The following is a 24104-nucleotide window of genomic DNA, read 5'->3' as shown; positions in this document are numbered from 1 at the left end:
GATGAAAATCTTGCTCTCCAAATACTTCACATTTGAATTTAGTTGCAGTCCCTGCTGCATTTGCTGGAGTGGAGCCAGAAAGAAGGGTGATGTCAGCACACGCTTTAATTCTCCCTGTAAAGTCAGCACCCTACTGTTGTGGCTGAGTATTTCTTTTGTGTATCTAATGTGTTTTGAGAGAAAGAAGGATTTAAAGATGGTTTTGATTGTTACCTTCCATTTCTGTTAGAGAGCTGATGTTATCACCAAGGCATCTTCATGCTTTTGACTAGAGTTAGCACGTGGATGTTTTTGAATGTAGCTCCCCGGCGTACAGCTTCAGAGCAGGGTGAAATTTAGGTAACCTGAAATAATTGTTGAAAGAAAAGCATTTCTTTGTGGTATGCCTTTGAATAGGTACAAACTTTTGGAGTCAAAATTGGAATCCACTCTTAAGAAATCTCTTGAAATAAAAGAAGAGAAAATTGCTGCTTTGGAGGCTCGTTTGGAAGAATCAACAAATCTAAACCAGCAACTCCGTCAGGAACTTAAAACAGTAAGGATGTGTTTTTTTGCATAAGGTTACATGAATCGTATTCCAGCTACTGTTGTTTCTGCTTTTTGTTTGGTATTTTTGTTTAAGACAGCAAAAAAGATGAGTAACCTTGGGGTAGCATAAAGCAGGGCAAAGGTGTAATTGCTTTTTAAAACTGGAGAGATAGAGGTCCAGAATTGAAATCACATGAAAAGAAGTTGGTGATCATTGAATGTGTCAGGTAGATAAACGTTCTGAAGTCTGTTTGACTTGGGATGCCAAAAACAGTCAATTCTTAGCAAGTTACATTTCCTGATCTGCTTTGAGCCTCGATGGCTAGTTAATCAAGGAGACTATTTCTTTTTTTGTTGGACTTTGTTATAAAAGTCGAGAGACACAATTGGAAGCACTGGAATAAAATGAAGTCTCCTTTAGGTTCACAGTCATACTAAGTGTTTATTATGGTTGAGCTATCAGTATCCATATGTCATTTTTACAGTATCTCATCAGAGATAAAGAAAGCAAATTTACAGATGGAATAGTACAGAGCATTTTTTGTACTGTGGAAGTGGTGCAGTCATATGGTGTTGTATGGTGTAGAAAATGAAAACTACTAAACTGAATGCAAACTGTCCTGAATAATTTCAGGTGAAAAAGAACTATGAAGCTCTCAAACAAAGACAAGAAGAGGAAAGAATGGTTCAGAATCCTCCTCCAAGAAAGGGAGAAGAAAATCAGTCTGTCAATAAGTGGGAGAAAGAAAACCAGGAAACAACTAGAGAATTACTGAAAGTTAAAGATCGATTAATTGAAGTGGAAAGGAATGTAAGATGTGCTTTTTCTGTTATTCTCATTTGAAATAGCTGTCATAAGCTGTTCCAGTAATGTGTATAAGGGTATTCTTAAAGAAGTGTGCAATTTATCACCTAATTTACAGCTGGATCTTGTGATGCTGTAAAGCACTTGACAGGCATTTAAAAGGAAAAAAATGGAAACCTGAATTTTTCCCTTTTGAATCTACAGATATCTCACAAATGACTCACATGGTGTTTGTATAGACATCAGTGAGAGTTCTTTACCATTTCTCCATAGGTAAAATACTAGTTAGCCATTATTTCAGTCTTAAACTGTAGTGATATCATTGTATGTTACTCCTGTAATATAAGGTGATACACAGTTTTGTTACACCCTGTAAATATCTGTGAATGTTGTCAATCTTTCTTGCTGCTGAAGCTGAAGTACAAAGGATAGGAGTGTAAATCATGCTGCTTTATTTCCTTTGGAGGAAGTGTTGTTTCTAAAGTTCCGTAAAAGCCTGTGAACTCAAATTTTCTTTTTTGTTGTTCAAAGAATGCTACACTTCAAGCAGAGAAGCAAGCACTGAAAACACAATTAAAGCAGCTTGAGACACAGAATAACAATCTGCAGGCTCAGATTCTTGCACTTCAGAGACAGACTGTTTCTCTGCAGGAGCAGAATACAACTCTACAGACTCAAAATGCCAAACTTCAGGTAATGCTTTCTTATTTTCTTTTTAAAAACAAATGTAATTGAGAGGTTTTTTCAAAGCTAACTACAGTGATGTAAGTCACATTTTGTTTCTGGTGCGCGTATGGAAGAGAAGGGAATGTGCAAATAATATGCAATAAGCACAATCAAATGAGATTTAGTGATTGATGATCAAGAACAAAATTTCTGGAAGTTGCTTCTATTCCCTTGTGTTTGTCCTATTTAAACTTGTGGCTTTACAATTGGGAGTAGAGTCGATTCTCTTCTTCTATCTATTATTATTATTTCTTTTTTAATTCTAAATTAGGTCAGGGAAGCAGTTGGTACATCCACAGAGACTAAGAAGTCATTCTATTTTTATAGCTGGAGTTTAAAATAAGTAAATAAAAAGTCATACCTAAAAGAAAAAGCAAGGTGTTATTAAATACATGCTTGGGTTTTTTCCTCTGATAAATAAAATACACTTCTTTACGGATTGGATTTTGGAGCTCTATAAATCAAAACTACTTGATGGGAAAATTAATACAAACTCAGCAGTGCAGCACAAATAGATGTGAAAAAATGACGAAAGGTGGGCAGTCAGTGAGTGAAGGAATCCTTATGTGAGAGAATAAATTAGCAAAGAAAAATAATGCACTTTGTGAATGCCTTGAGTCATCATTCTGCCTTCTGCTGTTGTACCACAGATGCACTTTCCATCTACCACACAGAAATCTAATGAGTGCACAGTGCTCCCCTTTGTGGCAGGCCAGCCTGTGTACAAAACAGAGTATTTGTGCACATGGTGTGTCTCATCTAGATTTTAAACTATCAGTGGGCACGGGCATGGGAATATCTTGCATTTCAGACAGGTAGGGGTGTACATCTGGGATTCAGAACTGTTGCTGTTTTGTAATAACATTTGTCAAAATAACAAGAATATCTTACGCAGTTCCTTTTTGCTGCATGAAGGAACATCACCACAAGCCTTTCCTATCTGACAAGTAAGGGTAATAACTGTAGATAAGTTCAAGTACTGTGATAATGAGTTGGAAGAAGTATTTTTCGCTTTCAGTGTAGTTGCTGCTGTGAGCTTCACTAAGCAATGTGATGTTAATAGCTGGAAATGACAGGAGAATGTCACACCCAGCTTGAGAAAGGGAGTTCCTCCTCTTCCTTGAGAATTCAGCTGTTTTTCTTGTATCTGTTGGAGAGCAAGTAAATCTAAATCAAAATGAAAGCTGAAGTATGCTCAAGAAAATTAAAGTAACTATTAACCAGAAATGCAAACTAGCCTGATCTATGTTGACTACATTGAAGCTGTTCTTAAGCAACTGTAAATCCAGTATTCTTCCTGTTAACCCTAAAGAACATATCAGAAAAATGACGCAGTAAAGAATAACTGGGAGTTCTGAACCAAATCAAACTTTGAATTCAGTCTGTGAAGTTTTGCAGCATATACTGCAAAACATATATTGCTGCCAGATGTTACTTCATTTCCAGTCAAGGTTCAGCTTTGTCATCTGCAGCAAAGAATGCTTCTGTTCCAACAGAAAGGGATTTGCTCCTCAGTAATAGCATGTACTGCAGCAACAGACTTTCTTGGTTTTGTTTTTAACCTTAACAGATACTTTGAGGGTATTAGAAGTTGCAGTCAGTTAGTGAATGTGTTTATTTGCTTTTGTTTTTGATTAAGAAAGAGGAGGAAACGAGCATATTACAGCTCAGGTGACAAGTATGTTAGGTATCCTCAATTCTTTAATACATCTAAGGATTAGATTAGGTTAATTTTTTATAGGCAAAGTAAAGATTTTCGTCTTATGTTGAATACTTTAATGTATAATGGACATCAATACTGTTCTGACAGAGTTTTTAAAACATGATCTTCCACAGGAGTGCCTTCTGTCAGCTGCTTCAACATGCACATAAGGTGATCAGCTGCTGCCACTTACTGTGATGGGAAAAGAACAGTAACTGGCAGCTTCTCAGTCAAACAGAATCTGGCTAGGTCCTTTCAAGTTTGATAGCTTCCCTTTCTCTCTGCTAAATGGATGGCAGTGTTTTAAGACTGATTGTGAAGTCTACATGGATACAGCAAGGTTTTGTGGAAGCAATAGAGATTCTGTACTAGAAAGAGGTTTTTGTTTGTTTTTTTTTTTTAAGAAGAGTTGCACCAAAATAAAAGGAACTTGGATATTAGTAGTGTCACAGATTGGATTTACATGACTAGGATCACTGATGATCCAAAATATTCTTAAGGGTGTACAGATTTGAGTTATTAGGATAGAAGAAGAAAAGTGTTCTTGTTAAAGGTTGTCAGGTAATGGAGTAACCAGACAGATGCAGTTAAACACTCAAAGTTAAACACTCAAAAACCCTTTAATAGGAGGATTCAGACAACATGATCCAGTCTGTGAAACTAATTTGTTTCTCTCGTCAAATATTCATGACTGCAGGTTGAAAATTCTACCCTTAATTCTCAAAGTACATCTCTAATGAATCAGAATGCACAACTGTTGATTCAACAGTCTGCTTTAGAAAATGAGAAGGAAGGTGTGCTCAAAGAGCTGGAAGATCTGAAGTCACTGTACGATTCACTTCTCAAAGACCACGAAAAACTGGAGCACCTACATGAACGCCAGGCTTCTGAGTATGAGTCACTGATTGCTAAACATGGAAGTCTTAAATCTGCACACAAAAATCTGGAGGTGGAGCATAAGGACTTGGAAGATAGGTAAATACTGACATGCATGTTAAAAATAGAAGACTTTTTTCTAAGCAAATAGTGCTGTGTACTTAGTATGAATAAAATTTTCCTTACTCAAAGATATAAGATCTTCAGAATTTGAAAAATCACCATTTCAAGAAAATTTCAATTTTTTCTTCTTATTCTGTAGGAAAGAAAGTTGAATATGATTTTTCTTTGCAGGTACAATCAGCTGCTTACACAGAAAGCGCAGCTGGAAGAATTGGAGAAAGTGCTCAAAACAGAGCAGGAGAAAATTCTGCAGCAAAATGAAGAACATGAGACTGTGGCAGCAGAGTATAAGAAACTTCGTGATGAAAATGAAAGGTAAAGCAGAAGTCTGGTGTGTGTGCTGGTGGAGCCCTGGGTGCTGACCATCATGGTCAGAACAAGTATTGCATCCACTCATGTTTCTTAACACCTGATGCCATGGACCAGAACATAAATGATCCATACCTTATAGAAGCTGCTCTGTAATAGGAAGGCTGAACAGGGGGAAAAAAAAAATATGCACAAAGAATATCATTTATCCTGACTAAACTGAATTTCACTTTGCAGCACAAGAATGCCAGACAAAGTGCTGTGCAGTGTGGATGTGGACTGTAGAGAGAGCAACCCACCGTGAGTTCCTCAAGGGGCGGGATGACAGGTTGCTGCTGATAGGGGTAGAAGTGTAATGATGTGGGCAGTGAAGGTCTGCACAACACATATCTGTGGGAAATCAGATTTAGAGAGAGCTACTAAGGGAACTTTATACCTATTCTGAGAGAGTAGCATCAAGCCATGGAAGCTCAGTGTTTCGAGGGAGCTTGAGTTGCAAATACATTGCCTGATATCAAAATTGCATGTACAGTTCTGTTATCTTTTAATTCCAGGCTTGCTCATACACACGATCAACTCTTGAAAGAGAATGAAGTTCTGCAAACTGATCATAAGAATTTGAAGACTTTACTGAACAGTTCCAAGCTGGGACAAACACAATTAGAAGCTGACTTCTCTAAACTCCGAGAGGAGTACCAACTGCTGGATATTAAATGTACAAAAATAACTAACCAATGTGAGGTATGTAAAAATTACTGTATTTTTAAGACCAATATCACTGTAACATTACATATAAATTCATAAAATAAAATGAGGTGCCTGAGAACTGATCGCTTGTTTATAGATAATGAAATGGGTCTGAAGGGAAATGAATTTGCCTGCTGTACAGGCAGTCAAAAAAATGGGCTCCTGCTAGGTAAACTGTATTAATTGAAACTTAAAGCTCTTATCAGTTGTATCATGATCTAGTTTTGTTTGATTTGACTGTTGAAATAAATAATTGTAGACCTCTGTTTCTTGATAATCTCATCTGTGTATAAAATAGGTTCGTATATGTATGCACATAAATTTCCATTTATTTTAACAGCTGCTTAGCCAGCTTAAAGGAAATATGGAGGAGGAAAACAAACATCTACTAGATCAAATTCAGACATTAATGCTACAGAATAGAACATTACTTGAGCAGAATATGGAAAGCAAGGATCTCTTCCATGTAGAGCAAAGGCAGTACATGTGAGTTTTGAAAACAGTGAAATTACTGTGATAAGAGCAGTTACATTTTTTTAAATACCCATTTTGCTGTATACAGAAATGAACATATCATAAGTAGCATGTTTTTCTCTTGTAAAAAACAAAAACTTAAGTCAAATATGGACAGTAGCTGATTAAAACTAAGAACACTTGTTTTTAACTGTAAAAGATGAGTGCAACTGCTTTCGTTATTAGTGATAAAAATGTCTAATTAAAATGTCCTTCATTCCTCATTCAAAGATCCCAGACTTGTTTGCAAACTGCAGCCTGTTCAGTGAATTTGATAGAAGAGAAAATAAACTTGTGTAAATGATCCTGGTATGACCTACATACACCTTTTGGGGGCAGAGGTTGTGTGTCTTACGAAAGGCTGATGTCCTTATCGTAGTGAAGGCTGCTTGTTTTCTTTGTTTCACTGTCTTGATATTTTTTTAATAAGAAACAAGTGTCAGATAAGAATTTCCCACAAAACTGTCAGCTCTCAGATAACTGATGTCCAGAGGAACATGCTACTTGTGTGTTATGTATTCATTAAATGCTCATTTTCCAAGCATACGCTATCATTAATTTCTGTTCACAGTGACAAGCTAAATGAATTAAGGCGACAGAAGGAGAAACTGGAGGAGAAGATAATGGATCAATATAAATTTTATGAACCATCTCCACCCAGAAGGTAGTGATCCATATGATATAAAATAGATATCTACAACACAACACGTCCATTCTGTTCCTACTGAAAGATGAGAGATTTCTTTAAGCTTCAGAGGAACAGAATCACGTCTGTATTCTTTCATACATAGGACAAGTATGAAGGCCTAAGTAATACATTACAAATGCAAATAAATGTGTTGTATTCCTGGTAACAGAAGGGGCAACTGGATTACACTGAAGATGAGGAAACTGATGAAATCCAAGAAGGATGTTAATAGAGAACGTCAGAAGTCTGTAACCCCTACACCTACCCGTTCAGAATCCAGTGAAGGATTTCTTCAGCTGCCCCACCAGGACAGTCAGGATAGCTCCTCAGTGGGCTCAAACTCTATTGAAGATGGACATGTCCTGGGAACCAAGAAGAGTACCAGTGAGTACTACTACTACTACGAAACCTCTCTTTAATGCATTTAAAAATAAAGATGTTGTCAGTTTAAACCTCTGTATTATAGAGGATTTTTTTTTTTTACAGATAATTCATAGAGTCTTTAGGAAGTGAGTCTGAATTTTTTCATTAGTTAAATTATTTTTTTTTTACAGATTTCACGCAGATCTTTTTAGTGGGCAGGTAGTAGTTCTTAGCATTTCTGTAGCTCTAAATGAAAGATGTTGAGATGAAAGATTAAGTGAATATTGTTATTGGGTCAGGAAAGCAGAATTTCAGGTATAATGTTAGATAACATCACAGGACCATGTTTTGTTTCTTGCTTTTGTCCTCGCATGAATCCTTCCCCTCATCTTTGTGAGTGCTTTGCAAGCTGTGGCTGTGCTAACCTGCAGTTGCTAAATAGATCTTCTGTTTGGAGATGTTCCTCCAGCATCTCACAGAATCAGTGGTGAAGACTTCTGACATTTGAATATGCAATGGGAAGCATTATATAGGGATATAACTGTTTTTTAACAAGCAAACAGCAGCGACAAAACGAAACCACTTGTTACTCATCTGAAGGATTAAAATTAAAAGACTAAAGAGGGAAGCTGAGGAGCATCACAAAAGTGTGGGAGGATCAAATATTTCAGATTTGCTTACATTGAAAGTGCTTGACATCCACTGTTTTAGGATGACCACCATATAAACGACCAGGTTCTGCGTCTGATATATCAGTATCTTTTGTCATCCACTAATGGCATCAATCACAAACTGTCCAATTTCTTCAGAGATAACATTACAGACAGGTTTTCAAGTTGCCGTGATTGTATTTAATAATTAGACCTCGAAAGCATTTTTGGCTGTACATTTAAAAACATTAGAATACATGTTTAGTAACAATCATTTTTTAATTTTTAAAAAAGTTCTTTGTCTTGGGTTTCAAAATACATCAGATGGATATTCTCCTTTCATGCCAGCTATGAATTTCCTGTGTTCAAAATAATTGAAACTGCCATGGAGATTTTTTTCTGAGCTTACTACATAAACTTAGCTGAAGTTGAAAGCTCTACAAGCACTATTTCATGGTAGTTTTCAATTGGCTACATCACTTTTTAAAAATAGTAAAATATTGAATTTGAGGGTAGGCTTCATTGCTTTGGTTGCTAAATTGACAATTTGGGGAGTTCAGATTTCTCAATGTAGGAGTTTCTAAAGCTTCAAAATGGGTATCTGAAATTTGAAAAAGCGTATTTTGGAATGCAGGCTCAAAGTCTTACAGAGTTCAGGACTGAGTGAAGCTACAGTGGATGTGTTTACATGTGTGGTTGAATCAAGTGTGCATGCTTTGGTTCAGAGTGGGTGCACAGTAATTCTGTGCTCTGGAAGGGCTCTTCTGTGTGCATTTTCGTGTTCACACTTGGGACCTTGTGGTGTTAGCATGCTGCTGCTACACTCCTCATGAAGTCAAGGTTGAAACTAGGGTGGCTGATCCTTAAAAGAGATTTGAAATTGTTCAGATCTCATTAGTTTTCTATCCATGGAGCTTATTCACATTCCTTCTAATTGCAGTGTATTTATCCACAAACTGGAAGGACTGATCTAATTCTGAATCCTGTCTTTCCTCCATTACACATGGCATCCATAGTTTTTGATAGAATTTGGATAAATTGTTTGCCAGCTCAGTGCTGACAATCTTACTGAGATGCACAAAACTAAGATCAGAATGTGCCAGTGAGAAGCACCGATAGTGGTGCATGTTTTGCAGCCTACCAAAATAACTTTTGCCGTCTCCCTCCTATTGTCAAAGAAGTGACTCTGCAGTATTGGCCTCCACTAAAAGAAAATACAGGAGAAAAAATCTCTGTCTTCTGTCTATACATGGCGTTGTAGCTTTTCATGCCAATGGAAGGCCATTTGTGGAACAGAACTTGTCCTGTCCCCAGCCCCACTGATCTCCCCTATGTTTGTAAAAGGAGGTGATCCCGGAGGAAAATGAAAAACCCTCCCAAGTGTCCTTCAGAAGGTGAGAGAAGGTGATTTCTGTTCCCCAAATTGCCATCATTGGCACAAATCAGGGATGCTCTCAGAGGGTTTTGCATACAGTGTCCTCCAGCGATCCTTGAGACCTGTGGGCTTCCATATCCTGCCAGAGAAACGGAGACAGTAATTCCAAAATGAATTATTCTGCTACTGCCACTGATTGAAAATGAAAGCAACAGCTGGGATGATTTTCGTCTGCTCTCAGAGAGCCTGAATCCCTTGTTTGGTTTCAGAGGCCTTCACTTCTCACATCTGTACTCAGTGGTTGAGAGTAGCACAGATCTGATATGTGGTTTGTGTGGAGCCTCTTCTCTGGGGGGAGCAGCATCCACAGAATCGGGGCTATTACTAAGCTGCCATCTTTAAACAGTAGTCCCAGTAGCGGATGTGTTACTATCATGGAGGTACCAGGAATAAATCATGCTCCATTTTGAAGATCACAGAATCACGGAATGGTAGGGGTTGGAAGGGACCTCCAGAGCTCATCGAGTCCAACCCCCTGCCAAAGCAGGTTCCCTACAGTAGGTCGCACAGGTCGGCATCCAGGCAGGTCTTGAACATCTGCAGAGAAGGAGACTCCCCCACCTCCCTGGGCAGCCTGTTCCAGTGCTCCGTCACCTCACTGTACAGAAGTTCCTTCGTGCATTGGTGCGGAACTTCCTATGCTGCAGTTTCCAGCCGTTTCCCCTTGTCCTGTCTCCACTCACCACTGAAAAGAGTCCGGCCTCACCATTCTGCCCCCCACACCTTAGATACCTATAGACCTGGATCAGGTCCCCACTCAGTCTTTTCTGCCCAGCTCTCCAGCCTATCCAGGTCTCGCTGAATGGCAGCACAGCCTTCAGGCGTGTCAGCCAATCCTCCCAACTTCGTATCATCACAAACTTGCTGAGGGTGGCCACCATCCCCTCATCAAGGTCATTGATGAAGATGTTGAACAAGACCGGACCCAGCACCGACCCCTGAGGAGCACCGCTAGTTACAGGCCTCCAGCCGGACTCTGCACCGCCAGCGACGACCCTCTGCACTCTGCCGGTCAGCCAGTTCTCAACCCACCTCACTGTCCACTCATGTATCCCACACTTCCTCAGCTTTGTTATAAGGATGTCATGGGGGACAGTACCAAAAGCCTTGCTGAAATCCAGGTAGACTACATCCACTGCTCTCCCCCCATCCACCCAGCCAGAGACAACATCATAGAAGGCCACCAGGTTGGTCAAACACGACCTCCCCCTGGTGAACCCGTGCTGACTAAAGATGTCTGCCCAAAGGTCCTCCTGCATGCATGAACAAAACTTGGGGACTGTAACATTGTCCATACAGAACTCTCCATGGTGTTTCTGGCAAATGTGGGATGGCAAACTGGAAGGTTTTGAGATTGAGTGGGAGAATTCTACAGTGTTCATTTTCAACTCAGGAAGTAAGATTGTGTTCACAGAATCTCAAAAGAGAAAGCAAATGGAATGCTTATAACTAGAGTTATAGTGTATATAGAGAGGATTAATAAGATATTCCTCCTACCATCACCAATTTTTTGGAGTTTTTTGGAATAAATATGCAAAGAGCTAAAGCTGACTCATCTGAACTTTTCTATTTGCTTTTGCTGTAGCTCTGCTGATCCAGAATTTTTGCAGGACATTTCTTGCAGGCAAAACAAGCAGGCTCCAAGGAACTTATATGCAAAGGACTTCACAGAAGATACCAATTGCAGGAAGCAGCAAGTAAAATAATCTAAAGCATTCTGTAGAAAGGATTATAAATAGGTCTTAACTGCATTGTGTCTCCTGTAGCTTCTTCAGTTTACATTTGTTCCCTTTGGTTAGAAACAGTCTTTATACCCCAGTCTTTTTACCCTGTATGTACATACCACCCAGGTTAGAATTGCTCTGGTCTGTGACTTGGGCTGCTGGGTGCTGTTTGAAGACAGCAGAGCACTGTAGACACACTGCTCTAAGTGCAAACACAAAATAATACAACAGAAAGAGATTTATTTCTGTTTCAGGCTAGTTCTCGTGCACTTGTAAGTGTGTATGTATATATGTACATGTAAAATACATATGAAATATGTATATGTGTACATATAGAATAGAATGGATGTATAACAAGCTACTGGCTTAGCAGAAAAACAAGGTGAATGACAAAGCATGCACCTCAAAAAGCCTCTCTAGAGAGGTAAAATAAGCAGATCTTGGGTTGACAGAATGTTCTGCACTGCTTTCACATCTGCATAAGCAAGAACGTTCAGTGATTCCATGATGTTTCTTTCTGGATCTTTGTATCTAGTTGTTTGCATGTGGCTCCTGCATGCTTCGCAGTCAGCTGATGCATTTATCTGCTGCTTCAAGGTGAAGTAATTAGTGAATAGCAATCAGTTACTAATGGGCAATAGCTGAATCTAAGGATAAGTCATTTTCCCCCTCCCCATCTTTAAATACTGTTTGTAATTTTAACTCTGTTTCCTGGTATTTAGTATTTTATCCTGAAATACCACAGCAATGCTCACATCTGTATTTTCTTCTGCTATTTTATTTATTTTTTGAATCTTTGGGGTTTTTCCAGCCAAAAGATTCGGTATTTACTGTTCCAGCCAGTAAATATTGATTTAATTTTTCTAACTACAGATTCATCTTAATTTACAGGCAATTCAGTAAGGTATTAACATCACTCCACATATAAATGTAGCTGCTTGAATATAAGGTCCACTAATATTTCTAGAATGTAGTCAAAATTATTGGTGAGCAAGAAATATTAGTAAAGATTGTTTTGTTCTGTAGACATTGGGCAAAAGTTACAGAAGTTACTGTTTTCAAAAGATAATGATCAGAACATGTGTCAAAGTAGGCACTGTACTTAATTACTCCCATTTAAAGCTTTCTGCTTCACGTTTTTGTTTACGTGTAATAAATGTGCTTTTCACATTTAAAAGAAAAAGCATTATTATCAATTTTTATAGCCATCTCCAAAGACGTTCCATGTAGTTTTCCAGGAGGTGGCAGTTAGAGCTTTCAGACTGTGATACATTCTTCACCATTGTTTTTGGTGCATTTCTGCATATATTAAGGTTTTCATAGTGCAGTTTCCATATTTTGGTGTAGCTTTCATATTTCATTATCACACAGAAGCATGAGAGTGATGTTTGTAGCATAGCATAGCTTAAACTCAGACATTCATTTCTGTCCTTAGTTTCAGCATTTAACTTCCATCTGTTCTTCTCCCTTTTTTTTCTTTCATTTCCCTGTTTCCGTTTTTCCTCATGCTATGACATAAAAGTGGTTGCACTGAAAAGACTGCCCTTTTTGAGGAACAGACCGAAGGAAAAAGACAAAATGAAGGCCTTCTATCGTCGCTCCATGTGTAAGACTTTATGACAGTTCAGCTTCTTTAAATGGCTACACTGGCTTCCATTACTAATTTTTCACTAACCTCTCCCTGGACTGCGCTGTATTTTTCCTCCTGTTTTGCAGTGTGCAAGTCCTGCTACTATACAAGGAGCTGGAGCCTTTTCTCTTTCCTTTTTTTCAACCTGAGCACTGAATACCTTATATATGTCCACATGTGCACACAACACATTGACATGCACACGCATATATATATATTCAGTGCATTGCAATTACGTATACTTGTATACACATTTGTCTATATACACATGTCTGCATGTGTATATAAATTTACAGTGCACTGTGTAAGCATAAGTAGTTCTAAATTACACGTTTCATAAGCCTTTTATTAAGAAATCGCTGCAATTTTTTGTTTAAAGTGAGTATAGAAAAAGTAGTGCAAGGTTGTATGGTGGTCTGTCACTCTTCAAGTATTCATCACTTCTTGTTGCCAAAATTTTGTATTGATTTATTTTCCTTTTTCATGAGGAGTGGAGAAGTTTCTCTGTCTTTGCCAAGTAAAGGTGAATGTCATCAGAACTCATCGTTTTCAGATCCTTCTATTATGTGAAGTACAGTTTGCCTGCAGTATCCTGCACTGTACGAGGATCCCGTGTCACTGTTGGCATTATATTGTGTCAGCACCTTGCCCGTTTATTATTCATTCCATTTTATCATTGCAAGCAGCATATCAGAGCTTCTAACATATATATTACACATCATTGCAGCACAAGCATGGCGATTATAGCTAATAAAATCAGATTTAAGAGCCATACAGAGTTCAGAGAAGTCTCTTGACTTTCAATACTTCTCATTCGTTGAGCTGATTGCATGTCATAACATGGATGATCTCGTGTTTGTACCTTCTGGTATTCAATGCACTTTAATGCTTAGAGAACTGTCAAACGTTTTGCAGTATAAAATGAGAACAAAAGCAAATACATTGACCATGCTGATCATTTGCTTTCATTTGCATCCCAGCCATGAATGACCTGGTGCAGTCCATGGTCCTAGCAGGAGGACAGTGGACAGGTAGTTCTGAGCATCTGGAGGGTCCTGATGATATATCTGCGGGTAAAAGGAGGAAAGAATTGGGAGCTATGGCCTTCTCTACTACAGCTATCAACTTTGCAACTGTCAACTCTTCTGCAGGCTTCAGATCCAAGCAGTTGCTAAATAATAAAGGTATAGGTAGAAGCTCTTTGCACCATGATGTGTCTGTGTGTGACAGCAATTTCATGTATATATTTTTTTGTATTTATATGTTTTTTTTTCAGCAAAAAGCAACCTGAGTAATTGAGTTATGGTGATGAGGGAGTGAATGGCTTTAATAACTATAACTAGAAAATGTTAGGATTGTGCATACAGAGTGTTACATAAGTAAAAGTGGATTGATTTGAAAATGATTACTGTATGTTACAGATAAGTGCATCTATGATCTCCACTTCATTTCACATCTTCTTCTGTCTCTGTGTTTAGATGCGATGTCGTTTGAAGATGTAAGTCCACAAGGTATTAGTGATGATTCTAGTACAGGATCAAGAGTTCATGGTAAGATGTAAATTTTAATTGAATTGCTTATGGATGTATTATGTGAGTGTTAACAATGTTTGGGAAAAAAAAACCCACAAACCCCCCCCCCCCAAACAGTGAATGGCACGGTTACAAGTGAGCATGCTTTCTGTGATTTGCATACCTCTTGAATGCATAGCATCAGTATTGTTTCTTCTGATTATCCTTTTCTTCAAACACTGCCAGATAAAATATTCTCTATCTCTATTAGAAAGTATGAAGTGCATCTGAACAGGATCAAAATTTTTTGCCTTTAAAAATTGTATTTGGAGTTTTGCAAAATAAAAGCAGCTGTTATAATCTCAATTCTAAGAAGAAAAAGCACAAAACAACAACCAACCTAACAAGAAAAATCACAAATGAACAAAAAAATCCCACAAACAAACAAAAAAAGCGAATCCAAATCTGGCCAGATTTGCCAATATTTCTTGTATAGTGAGATGTAAATGTGCTGTGTACATACCTGATAAAGAATCATTATAGGTTTCTTCAAGCAAAGGCATGAATTGAGAGCTGTGAGAAATTATTTAGAAGGGGAGGTTGTAACGCTTCTGAAAGTACTTAAAATTATTGTGAACTTGTTGGAAGCTAACAAAATAACAGTGCATTTCCCTTGTATTGGATAGGAGTACAGGACATTAACTGTGCAGATGCTCTTGCTCCTCCTGTTCGTGGCATTTCAGCAATGTGCAAGGTTCCCTGTCAGATCTGTTGTAAGTGACCTAATCACGAGCAACTTCCTGCATGCCACTCCTTTCATCTTACAGTCCTGCTTTCCCACTCACCGCTCTGTTCCACTTCTAAACATGCACTCTGTTTCTCTCTTCCTCTCCCTTGTCCCTTGCTATTCCTGTAGTGCCCTTTTCTAAAGCGTCCTCTTGGACAGCCCGGAAATCCCTTCGCTTTCTGATCTGTAAGAAACCAATTTGTTAACAGTGGGCATGCTAAGCCTGTGAAGTGCATGATTCCTGCCTCAGAGCATTCTGTGATCAGAATGTAAAGGTGCCCTGTCATCTGCTAAAATTTTGTTCATCATGCTATCTCCTCATTTTCCAATTAGCTTCCAGACCAGCCAGCCTTGATAGTGGCAGAACATCCACTAGTAATAGCAATAACAATGCTTCACTCCATGAAGTCAAAGGTATGCTGTAGGCCAATTTACATACGTGCTTCACTGCCATTATTTTCTCTGTAGGAATTTTTGCTTGAATTGAAAACAAAGCTAAAACAAAAGCAGCAACGCAGCATGCTTTTCTGTAGGTATGTTCATACATCAGCCTTTGTTCCCCAAATCAGGAAAGGATTCAAGTATTAATAGAACTTATATTTTTAATAGATTTTTAAGTGGTGATACTAATATGTAGGTTTCAGACTATTTTAAACCAAATCTTACCCATTTAATGATCTTGCAAAATAAATATTCTCCCCAAATTATATTAAAATCATATATTATTTAACAGATATTTGAGTTACTCTGCTATTTTTCATGTAGCATCCAACTGTCTGCTCACTGCTGCTGTGATGCTATATAGTGTGCAACACAAAGCAGGCAAACTTGGCATATGTACCACCATCCTGGAGAAGTAGCATTCCAAAACTGTTGTTTCTGAACTACGTTGGAGAAAATACTTTCTTTCCATTCCATTTCTGATATTCTGTATAACGTAGAACTCACTGGTAGTAAATTAAAATGTGTGCTTTACAGGCAAGAACAGAGGCCTGTCTTTAGTCTCTGAGAAAACAGCATTATGTAGACAGAGGTGCAGATCATAAGTGAAGGGTGGTTTTTAATTCAAAAGCTATTGTGCCCCATTTAAAAAGCCATGAGAGGTAAGTCAGGGGAGTGAGATTGTTCTGAATTTGATTTGAGCAATACAGGTAAATATGTTTTTCAGTATTCTGAGTGGAATTACTGAGAACCGAATGTGAAAGTGTTCAAGTTTGAGTAAGGTTACAGTGTTTTAACAGCTTTTGTATATTTTGTGATGGAATATTTAGTACTGTTTACCCCAAAAGCAGGTGTGGTTAACAATCAAAGCAGACCTCAGAGTCACAGCAGCGGAGAATTCAGCATGCTACATGAACACGATGCTTGGTCAAGCAGCAGCAGCAGCCCTATTCAGTATTTGAAAGGTCATACAAGGTCTAGTCCTGTGCTTCAGCAAAGAACACCTGAGACACTGGATCGTGGTGGAAGATGGATCAAAACTGATTCTCCTGGAAGTGAGGTTGTTACCCTGCAGCAGTTCTTAGAAGAAAGCAACAAAAGTACCTCAAGTGAGGTTAGTTCAAAACATATTTTAACTATGTATTACACCATATAATTTACTCCAATTGACAGAGTTAATAGAATATTTACCACGATGGAATTGCTTTAGAACTTTGTGGAAACTCTGGTTATGCCTATGTTCTGTAGTGTGGGCTGTATCCTGATATACTGTACTTGCTGTATTTTGCTTGACTCTAGGATGCTGAGGCAGATGAAAAAAAGTCAAACTCTACTGCACACAGTTATCTGGTGCACTGATGTGTGGTACACTCATCAGAATTTAGCTGGAAGACCATAAGCACAAAGAAAGCTTGCTGTTTATCTTCCAGTTCAGCTCTTGTCTTCAGTGGGAGCTATTGTCTTGCATCAACAGCAAAGGAGATAATTTACTTCAGTCCCTGAGGAGAAAATCTTGGTGGTTTCATGTTTAACTTAGCACCACTGGGCAAAACACCCGGCCTTGGAGCTCACTGAAATCTAGGAGTAAGATGCAGAGGATGTTATTTAAAATCAGTGCCAGTTTGTTAGAAACACAGAATCACTGTTGTCTCTGCTGCTGTTCTAATTCCTTCATCGCTCACATAGATCTGTCTGAAGCCTAGGAGTCTTCTAGACTCTAAGGCAAGGCAGTTACTCTGGCTAGGGCCTATCAAGGGTAAGGACCAACCTCCATCTATTTTAGTTACACAGTTACAATGGAAACGTACAGATTCACATCTGAATTGGAGTAGTCTGTGACTTGAATTTGGAATAAATCCCTGGATTTTTTGGTAGCTACTTAATGATGTTGCACCTGTGATCCCACTGGCAAGATTTGTTTGTTTGTAGTGGTTGTTAGGTTCGTTGTTTGTTTTTCATCTGTTTAAAACATTAGACAATGTTCTGGAAATAGAACTAAGAGACCACCTGAGTCATCAAGTCTAATCCACTGCTGCTCAGGGATCAGGGAATCCGTTTCATAGAATCACAGAATAAGTCAGGCTGCAAGGGTCCTCAGAAGTTCTCCCTTTAGCCTTCTTGAGAGCCTTTCCTTAATGCTTTCATCTTAAAGATTTGTTCCAAATTGTCTCTTTTACTGTTTCAAAAAATGCTGAAGTCTTTAAGTCTATTTGAAACTCATCCAAATTCAGCCACCGAAGTTCTATATGCTCTGTATTGTTTTCTGAGGTTCTTGTCTTCGTTACTTGAGTATGTGGAGGCGGTAAGCTTTTAGCTCCATATTAGCAGTGTAAGTTAAGATGATAGATCATGTGAAATTGCTTAGCAAAGTAGTGATGTCAGGTGCAGACAGCAAGTGGATGAGAAGATGAGCTTGAAGTTCCCAGCTTTTGGCTTTTGCACTGTTTGGTGCTATGGGTGCCAATTCCAAGTAGCTGTGATTGCCATGATGCCTCGTTTTTAACTTGCTTGTAAGTAACTGTGCAGAAATCTCGTGTGTACAATAGCACTTTCAGTTCTAAGATTTTATATTTGAAAACACTTTCAGAATTGTTCTGTGTCCTCAAAGATCAATTAAGAAAAAGTAAAAATTACAAATTCTGCATTTACAATATGTTTGATGTTTTTGACAGATGAAATCTGGGAGTGAAGAGAATCTTTTAGATGAAGTAATGAGAAGTTTATCAGAGTCATCTGAGCTGACAGGGAAGGAAAAGCTAAGAAAGGCATCTGCTGGTTGTGGAATTGTGAGGTCACTGAGCGTAAAAAATCCAGTTGATTTCTCAGATGGACGATCCATTAAACCAGAGCAACTCGTAAGGCCCAGCCTTCGTAAAACAGAAGATGCCTATTTCACTAGCTCCCCAATAAAATTTACATCGGGCACTCAAGGGAAGGCCAAATCAGTGAAAGAAAAGATGCAAACAGCTGCATCACAGCGACAATCAAGGGATTGCAATCCTTACGCTACCTTACCTCGTGCGAGCAGTGTGATTTCTACAGCAGAAGGAACTACTCGAAGGACAAGCATTCATGACTTTTTGTCTAAGGACGTTAGGCAGCCTGTTTCTAGTGATCCAGCAACACCCACCGCTGACAGAAGTGCTCCAGCAACATCTAGTGAGTACTCAGCACACCAGTTATCATCTCATTTTTTTCACTGTGTGGCTTACAGAGTAGATTGTGTTCCGCAAAGCAATGCAACTAATACAGTTAAAGCACGTAATTTAGGGTGCAACTCTGATGTGCCTAAGACTTCAAGGATGGAAAGGTCACATTTTTGTGAGAAAACATTCTTAAGCACAAATATGTTTAATGATAAAGTCAGTCTATCTGGTAGTGAGAACACAGGATCTTTTACTGTGGTACAGCCATTTTTGTCCCTTAACACTGAATTAGTTAGTAATATAAGTGGATTGCCTCCAAGGTCTGCATCAAAAGCTGATCAGGCAAACCTGTCAGTGTTTGTACCAAAAAATCAGGAACAGCCTTTTACCAATCAGAAATCTGCTCATAGGGACCCACAGCCAGCACTAAGTAGTGAATTTGTTCCTACCAGCTGTGTGAACACCAGCGAGGCAGAGTCCCTGCTTCTTGTTTCTGAGGATAATAAAACCGTGTGGTATGAGTATGGTTGTGTGTGATAAGAACACTGCATTATTAAATATATAATTATGTAGGACACATAGGTGCTCTGCTGAATGTCCACTGGCCTTAGAGAGAATTTCACTACAATGAAGAAGTAACTTCATTTAGATCTGTGGGTTGTTTTTTCTTTTCTTTCCTGAGAGCAGTGGCATACAGTTGTGTACTCAAGCATGTGTTCGAATGTAAAATTGTAACCTCATCCAGGTTTGCATGAAACATTAATTGCACTGTATACATTTTGCATGCTTTATAAAATCTTTATAATGCAAGCTCTATTTTTATTTGTTGTCCATTATAAATATTTTGGTTTTTATCTGTACGTAACTGAACGCATGTTAAAGCAATTGCATGCTGCACTGCCAGGAATGGCAGTGAACTACAGCACTGTCAGTACAAAGTCTGTGCCTTTCAGTTCTGCTTGTGCTTCCAGTTTGTCAGTAACATGTTGACTCTGTGTTTGGAGTACAAATACATTTTTCCTTCTTTTTTTTTTTTTAAAAAGAAACACCAGTGAGAAGAAGCTTTTAGAGAGATTTCAGTTCCTTACCACCTCCTGTGTGTCACTCTGCACAAGAAACAGAACTTATAATCCAGTAACTCAGTGACTGTCCTGCACAAAGATATGATTCACATTCCATATTAATGTTTAAATATTTTAGTAAGGAATTAGAATTACCATTCACAATTCTAAACCTCAAATGGTGGTTCTTTATTAAGAGGTAACAATGGAACAACATGCAGCACTTGCAATGAAAAAATGAGCCTTTCCACCTCTTCCCATTCATATATGTTGTCTTTCCACATCTGGTGTGCAAATGTGGTGCAGGACAGGATGCTGTTTCTCTAGTGATCAAATAACACTAATCTCAGAATCCATGTGTTGTACGGTAATAAACTTGTATTGATTAAGGTGGAAATTCATTTTTCCTTCTTAATGTAAGTAACACTCATGTAATAGAAACCAGGATGTGTCACAGAGCAACAAAAACTGTTAAATATTAGTGCTGCAGAAGGCAAGTAATTCGGAACTTGCTTACAAATTTAAGTGTATAACTCATTAAGTTCCTGACAACCAGCTGAACAGTAAGGTTGAAAAGTGATGTCTTAATGAACCATGGTTTCAAGCAACTTCTTGAAACTTTGTAATGATAAATATATGTAAAATATATAAAAAATATACAGTGGTATATATGCATAAAATAATGAATAACCTATTCTGATTTTTCCAATTGAATGTATTTTGTCAGCAGTTTTGTGCCAATCATGGTGCTGCTGTGGGAGCTGGACTTCCTCAGTGTTTTAAGTCAGGAGGAGTAGAAGTGATGCAGAAATACAGTTCCTTCAGAGAAAGCAGCAGACATCCCACGTGTTGGTCTCTAAAGTCTCCATTTAATACGTGAGAATTGTTAATAAAATGTGGAGGTAGCTCTTCTACAGACTCACAGGGGTTGGAAGGGACCTCTGGAGATCCCCCAGTCAAACTAAAGCAAGCTCCCTACAGCACATTGCAGGAAAATGTCCACGCAGGTTTTGATTATCTCCAGCGAAGGACACTGTGCCACCTCTCAGGTCAGCCTGTTCCAGTGCTCTCTTACCATCAAAGGACAGAATTTCTTTCTCGTGTTCAGGCAGAACTTCCTGTGTTCCAGGTTGTGCCTTGTTCCCCTTGTTCTGTCACTGGGCACCACCAGAGGAGCCTGGCCTCATCCTCCTGACACCTGCCCTTTCCATGTTTGTCAGTGTTGATAAGATCCCCTCTTAGCCTTATCTCCAGACAGAGCACTCCTCGGTCTCTCACCCTTTCCTCATAAGGGAGAGATGCTTCAGGCCCCTGATGATTTCTGTGGCCTTCTGCTGGACTCTCTGCAGATTTGTCTTTTTTAAACTGGGGAGTCCAGAAGTGGACACAGTATTCTAAATGTGGCTTCACCAGGGCAGAGTAGAGGGGGAAGATCACTTCCCTTGACCAGTGCTCTTTGTAATGCACCCCAGGTTCCCCTTGGCCTTCTTGGCCAACCTGCTGTCCACCAGGACACCCAGGTCCTTCTGTGCAGTGCTCCTTTCCAGCAGGTCATCCCCTAACCTGTACGTATATCTAACCTGTATGATGTGTGTGGTTATTCCTCCCTGGATGTAGGACATTTGCCCTTGTTGAACCTCAGGTTCCTGTTCTCTTGCCTGTCCAGGTCTTGCTGAATGACAGCACAGCCTTCTGGTGCCACTGATCAGCTTCCTCTCAGCTTCAGATCATCAGCAGTCTTGCTGAGGGTGGACTGTCCCTTCATCCAGGTTGTTGATGAAGATAAGACCAGACCCAGTTCTGACCCCTGGGGAATACCACTAGCTACTGCCCTTTGACCAGACTCTGTGCTGCTGATCACAACCCTCCTCTCATCTACCTAGCTGGTCATGACAAAGGCTACTAGATTGATCAAGCATGATTTCCCTTTGCTGAACCCCTGTTGGCTATTCCTGATAACCTTTCTTTCTTCCATTTTTTTGGAGGTGAAATTCAGAATAAATTGTTTCCTCACTTTCCAGGGACAGAAGTGATGCTGTCTGGCTCGCAGCTTTGCGTGACCTCCTTGCCCTTTTTGAAGACTGGGGTAACACTGGCTTTCCTCCAGTCTTCAAGCACCTCTCCTGTTCTCCATGACCTTCCATAGGTGATAGAGTGGTTTGCAAACCACTTCTGCCGGCTCCCTCTGCGCACGTGAGGGCATCCAGACCCAGAGGAAAAGGAGTAGGGGGATAAATGTGTTTGTTAAAGACATTCTGTGGAGCAGACAATTGCTGTTCCAAAAAATAAAGCAGCCCCCTTTTACCATGCTTGCAGGCATCTGTTATTATTGGGCTGATGATTTTTTCATTTAACTATTGTTCACAGTGTGCTGTGCTAATCATTGCTGTATTTCCCCTTCAAATTGTTTCACCTTTTAAAACAGAAATAACAACAACACAACCTAAAATCTGAAGAAGAATCTTAATTTCATACCCATCTTAGTCTTCACTCTTAGACATTGTGTTCTGATCTTAAGTCTCATCATTCATCTTCATTTCTGTTAACTCAGAGCTGTGTTTGAATTAGCTTTGAGAACAGTGTTATCTGAAGCGACGTGCATAGTATATGCTGGGAGTTATTTGAGGAATTAGAGAAAATCTTTGTAGCATTGCCAGTACTTTGTGTGAACTCATTCTGTGTCTCCAGTTTCTGTTCTTCTTAACTGATTGCAAGGTTGTGTCTCTTAGCAAAGCTTTTTTATGATCAGAACAAGGTTGGTAGCTAGAGGCAGTATCTTCTGTTTAGATCCAGTTGTCACTGTTTGAGAAATTGGTAAGGTTTCAGACGTGCTGTTAGCTCTTGTGTGGAAGCCTTACCTTGTGAGACTGTCACAACAGTGAAAAATAGCAGTATTGTCTCCAGATACGTGCTTGTTATGAAACTTACCTGCACAAACACTAGTCCCCACTTGTAATGAGTGATTGTAATGAGGGAAGCCAGTCTAAAGAGAAATTCTAAAGGTTCTTCCCCCATGGAGTGCAGTTAAAGCTTGCTTTCAGTGGAACAAAAGAAGCATTTTTCCAGCCGCTGCCCATGGGGCACTTCAGTTTGCACTGCTTGGTTTATTCCCACAGCGCTAAACTTTCACATACAAAACCAGTCTGATAGTGAGCATTTATACCTGATACTTAATGCTTTGTGGCCTGTGTTTTGCATTATTCTGAAGAGGAGGGAGCAGCACTGAAACAGCTGCTTTCACTAAGACAAAAGGCTTCAGAGCAGCTGAAGTTGGCTGGTGTCTGTATCCTTACAGACAAGAGTTCTGACAAATGTTGTCCTACCCAAGCTACCAGTTTGCATTCTTCCGTAACCTTGTAATGAATTAAATCTCAGTTCTGAAGATGATGGCTATTGTGCTCCTGTTCTTGCTCCACTGGGCTCACTGCAGCAGGAAGAGCACGCTCCTGGGCATTTTGCAATGTCTCTGAAAAAAATATGTAATAAAGGTTGTTAGTTTATGAAAGGAAACGAATGTTCATATGTATAAAAGGAACTGCTATGTAACTTAATATAACTTTTTATAAACACTTCTTGGTCCTTACATGCTAGCAGTACGTGGGTCGTGGATGTCAGTGTAGGTTTGTGCTCCAGGAGTAGAAGGAGCTGTGAGATTGGTTACAGATGCAGTCATTACTGCTCCTTGGCCATTGGGGTGGCTGACTGTCAAACACACAGTGCACTTGCTCGTTTCTTGTCCCTCCTGCCTTTAAAATAGGATGGTAGAACTCTGCATGGTCATTATAGACGCTAAGAGGTGGCTGCCAGCCAAAAAAGGGGTGGTTGTTCAGGTTTGATGATGTGCTTGCCATTAAGTGTTTGCTCGATGCTTTGCTTTGAGAGAATAGCAAACTAAGATACTGCATTTTGCACGTTCAAGCTGTTGCATGCAAAGATAATTTCCTGCTTAGCAGGATTAAATGTGAACGTTTCTGTAAATGTGTAGCAGGCTGAAGAAAGAACAAAAAGGAAAAGATGAGTGAAGTTCTCGATGGGGTTGTCAGCCTTGATAAAAGATGATATTGTTTTCTCATCATACAGGCAGAGTTACAGGTTTAGTTTATATAAAAGTTGAACATATCTGATTGTGGCTTTGAAAACTGTACCTTATTATTCTGAATGCTAAGATGAACTGTCACTGAGTAGGCGCTTCGTGAGTTTCTTCTGTCCCTCTCCTCTGTTCTCTCCAAAAACTCAAAATGTTTTTATATCCTTTTGCTCTACTAATAAGTAGAATGTATGTATGCATGAGGGTTTTTTCTTGTCCTGATCAATGTGATGAATAATCTGAAATGCTTTT

At 39.2% G+C, this 24104-nt stretch overlaps 1 protein-coding gene across 18 annotated transcripts in view; it reads left to right on the top strand.

Moving 5' to 3' along the window:
• Positions 1-24104, top strand: part of CCDC88A (coiled-coil domain containing 88A) — a 75574-nt gene that overhangs the window by 45363 nt on the left and 6107 nt on the right. For 2 of the 18 annotated variants that reach the window (XM_048935192.1, XM_048935205.1), the window contains 18 exons: positions 397-535; positions 1163-1339; positions 1865-2026; positions 4459-4736; positions 4932-5075; positions 5307-5369; positions 5624-5810; positions 6157-6302; positions 6901-6993; positions 7187-7401; positions 12712-12795; positions 13800-14003; positions 14298-14369; positions 15017-15103; positions 15247-15303; positions 15451-15531; positions 16407-16672; positions 18231-24104. In XM_048935192.1, the coding sequence (XP_048791149.1) occupies positions 397-535; positions 1163-1339; positions 1865-2026; positions 4459-4736; positions 4932-5075; positions 5307-5369; positions 5624-5810; positions 6157-6302; positions 6901-6993; positions 7187-7401; positions 12712-12795; positions 13800-14003; positions 14298-14369; positions 15017-15103; positions 15247-15303; positions 15451-15531; positions 16407-16672; positions 18231-19241 (3466 nt within the window). In that variant the 3' untranslated portion in view covers positions 19242-24104. Of the gene's footprint in view, positions 1-396; positions 536-1162; positions 1340-1864; positions 2027-4458; positions 4737-4931; positions 5076-5306; positions 5370-5623; positions 5811-6156; positions 6303-6900; positions 6994-7186; positions 7402-12711; positions 12796-13799; positions 14004-14297; positions 14370-15016; positions 15104-15246; positions 15304-15450; positions 15532-15585; positions 15603-16406; positions 16673-18230 lie in introns of those variants that run through there. The other 16 variants (XM_048935206.1, XM_048935193.1, XM_048935196.1 and 13 more) reach the window with 16 other exon arrangements.

The sequence above is a fragment of the Lagopus muta genome, chromosome 2 (assembly GCF_023343835.1).
Source record: "Lagopus muta isolate bLagMut1 chromosome 2, bLagMut1 primary, whole genome shotgun sequence".
In the NCBI taxonomy this organism is placed as follows: domain Eukaryota; kingdom Metazoa; phylum Chordata; class Aves; order Galliformes; family Phasianidae; genus Lagopus; species Lagopus muta.
Note: the sequence above shows the minus strand (reverse complement) of the source record. Positions and strands in the feature narration are given on the sequence as shown.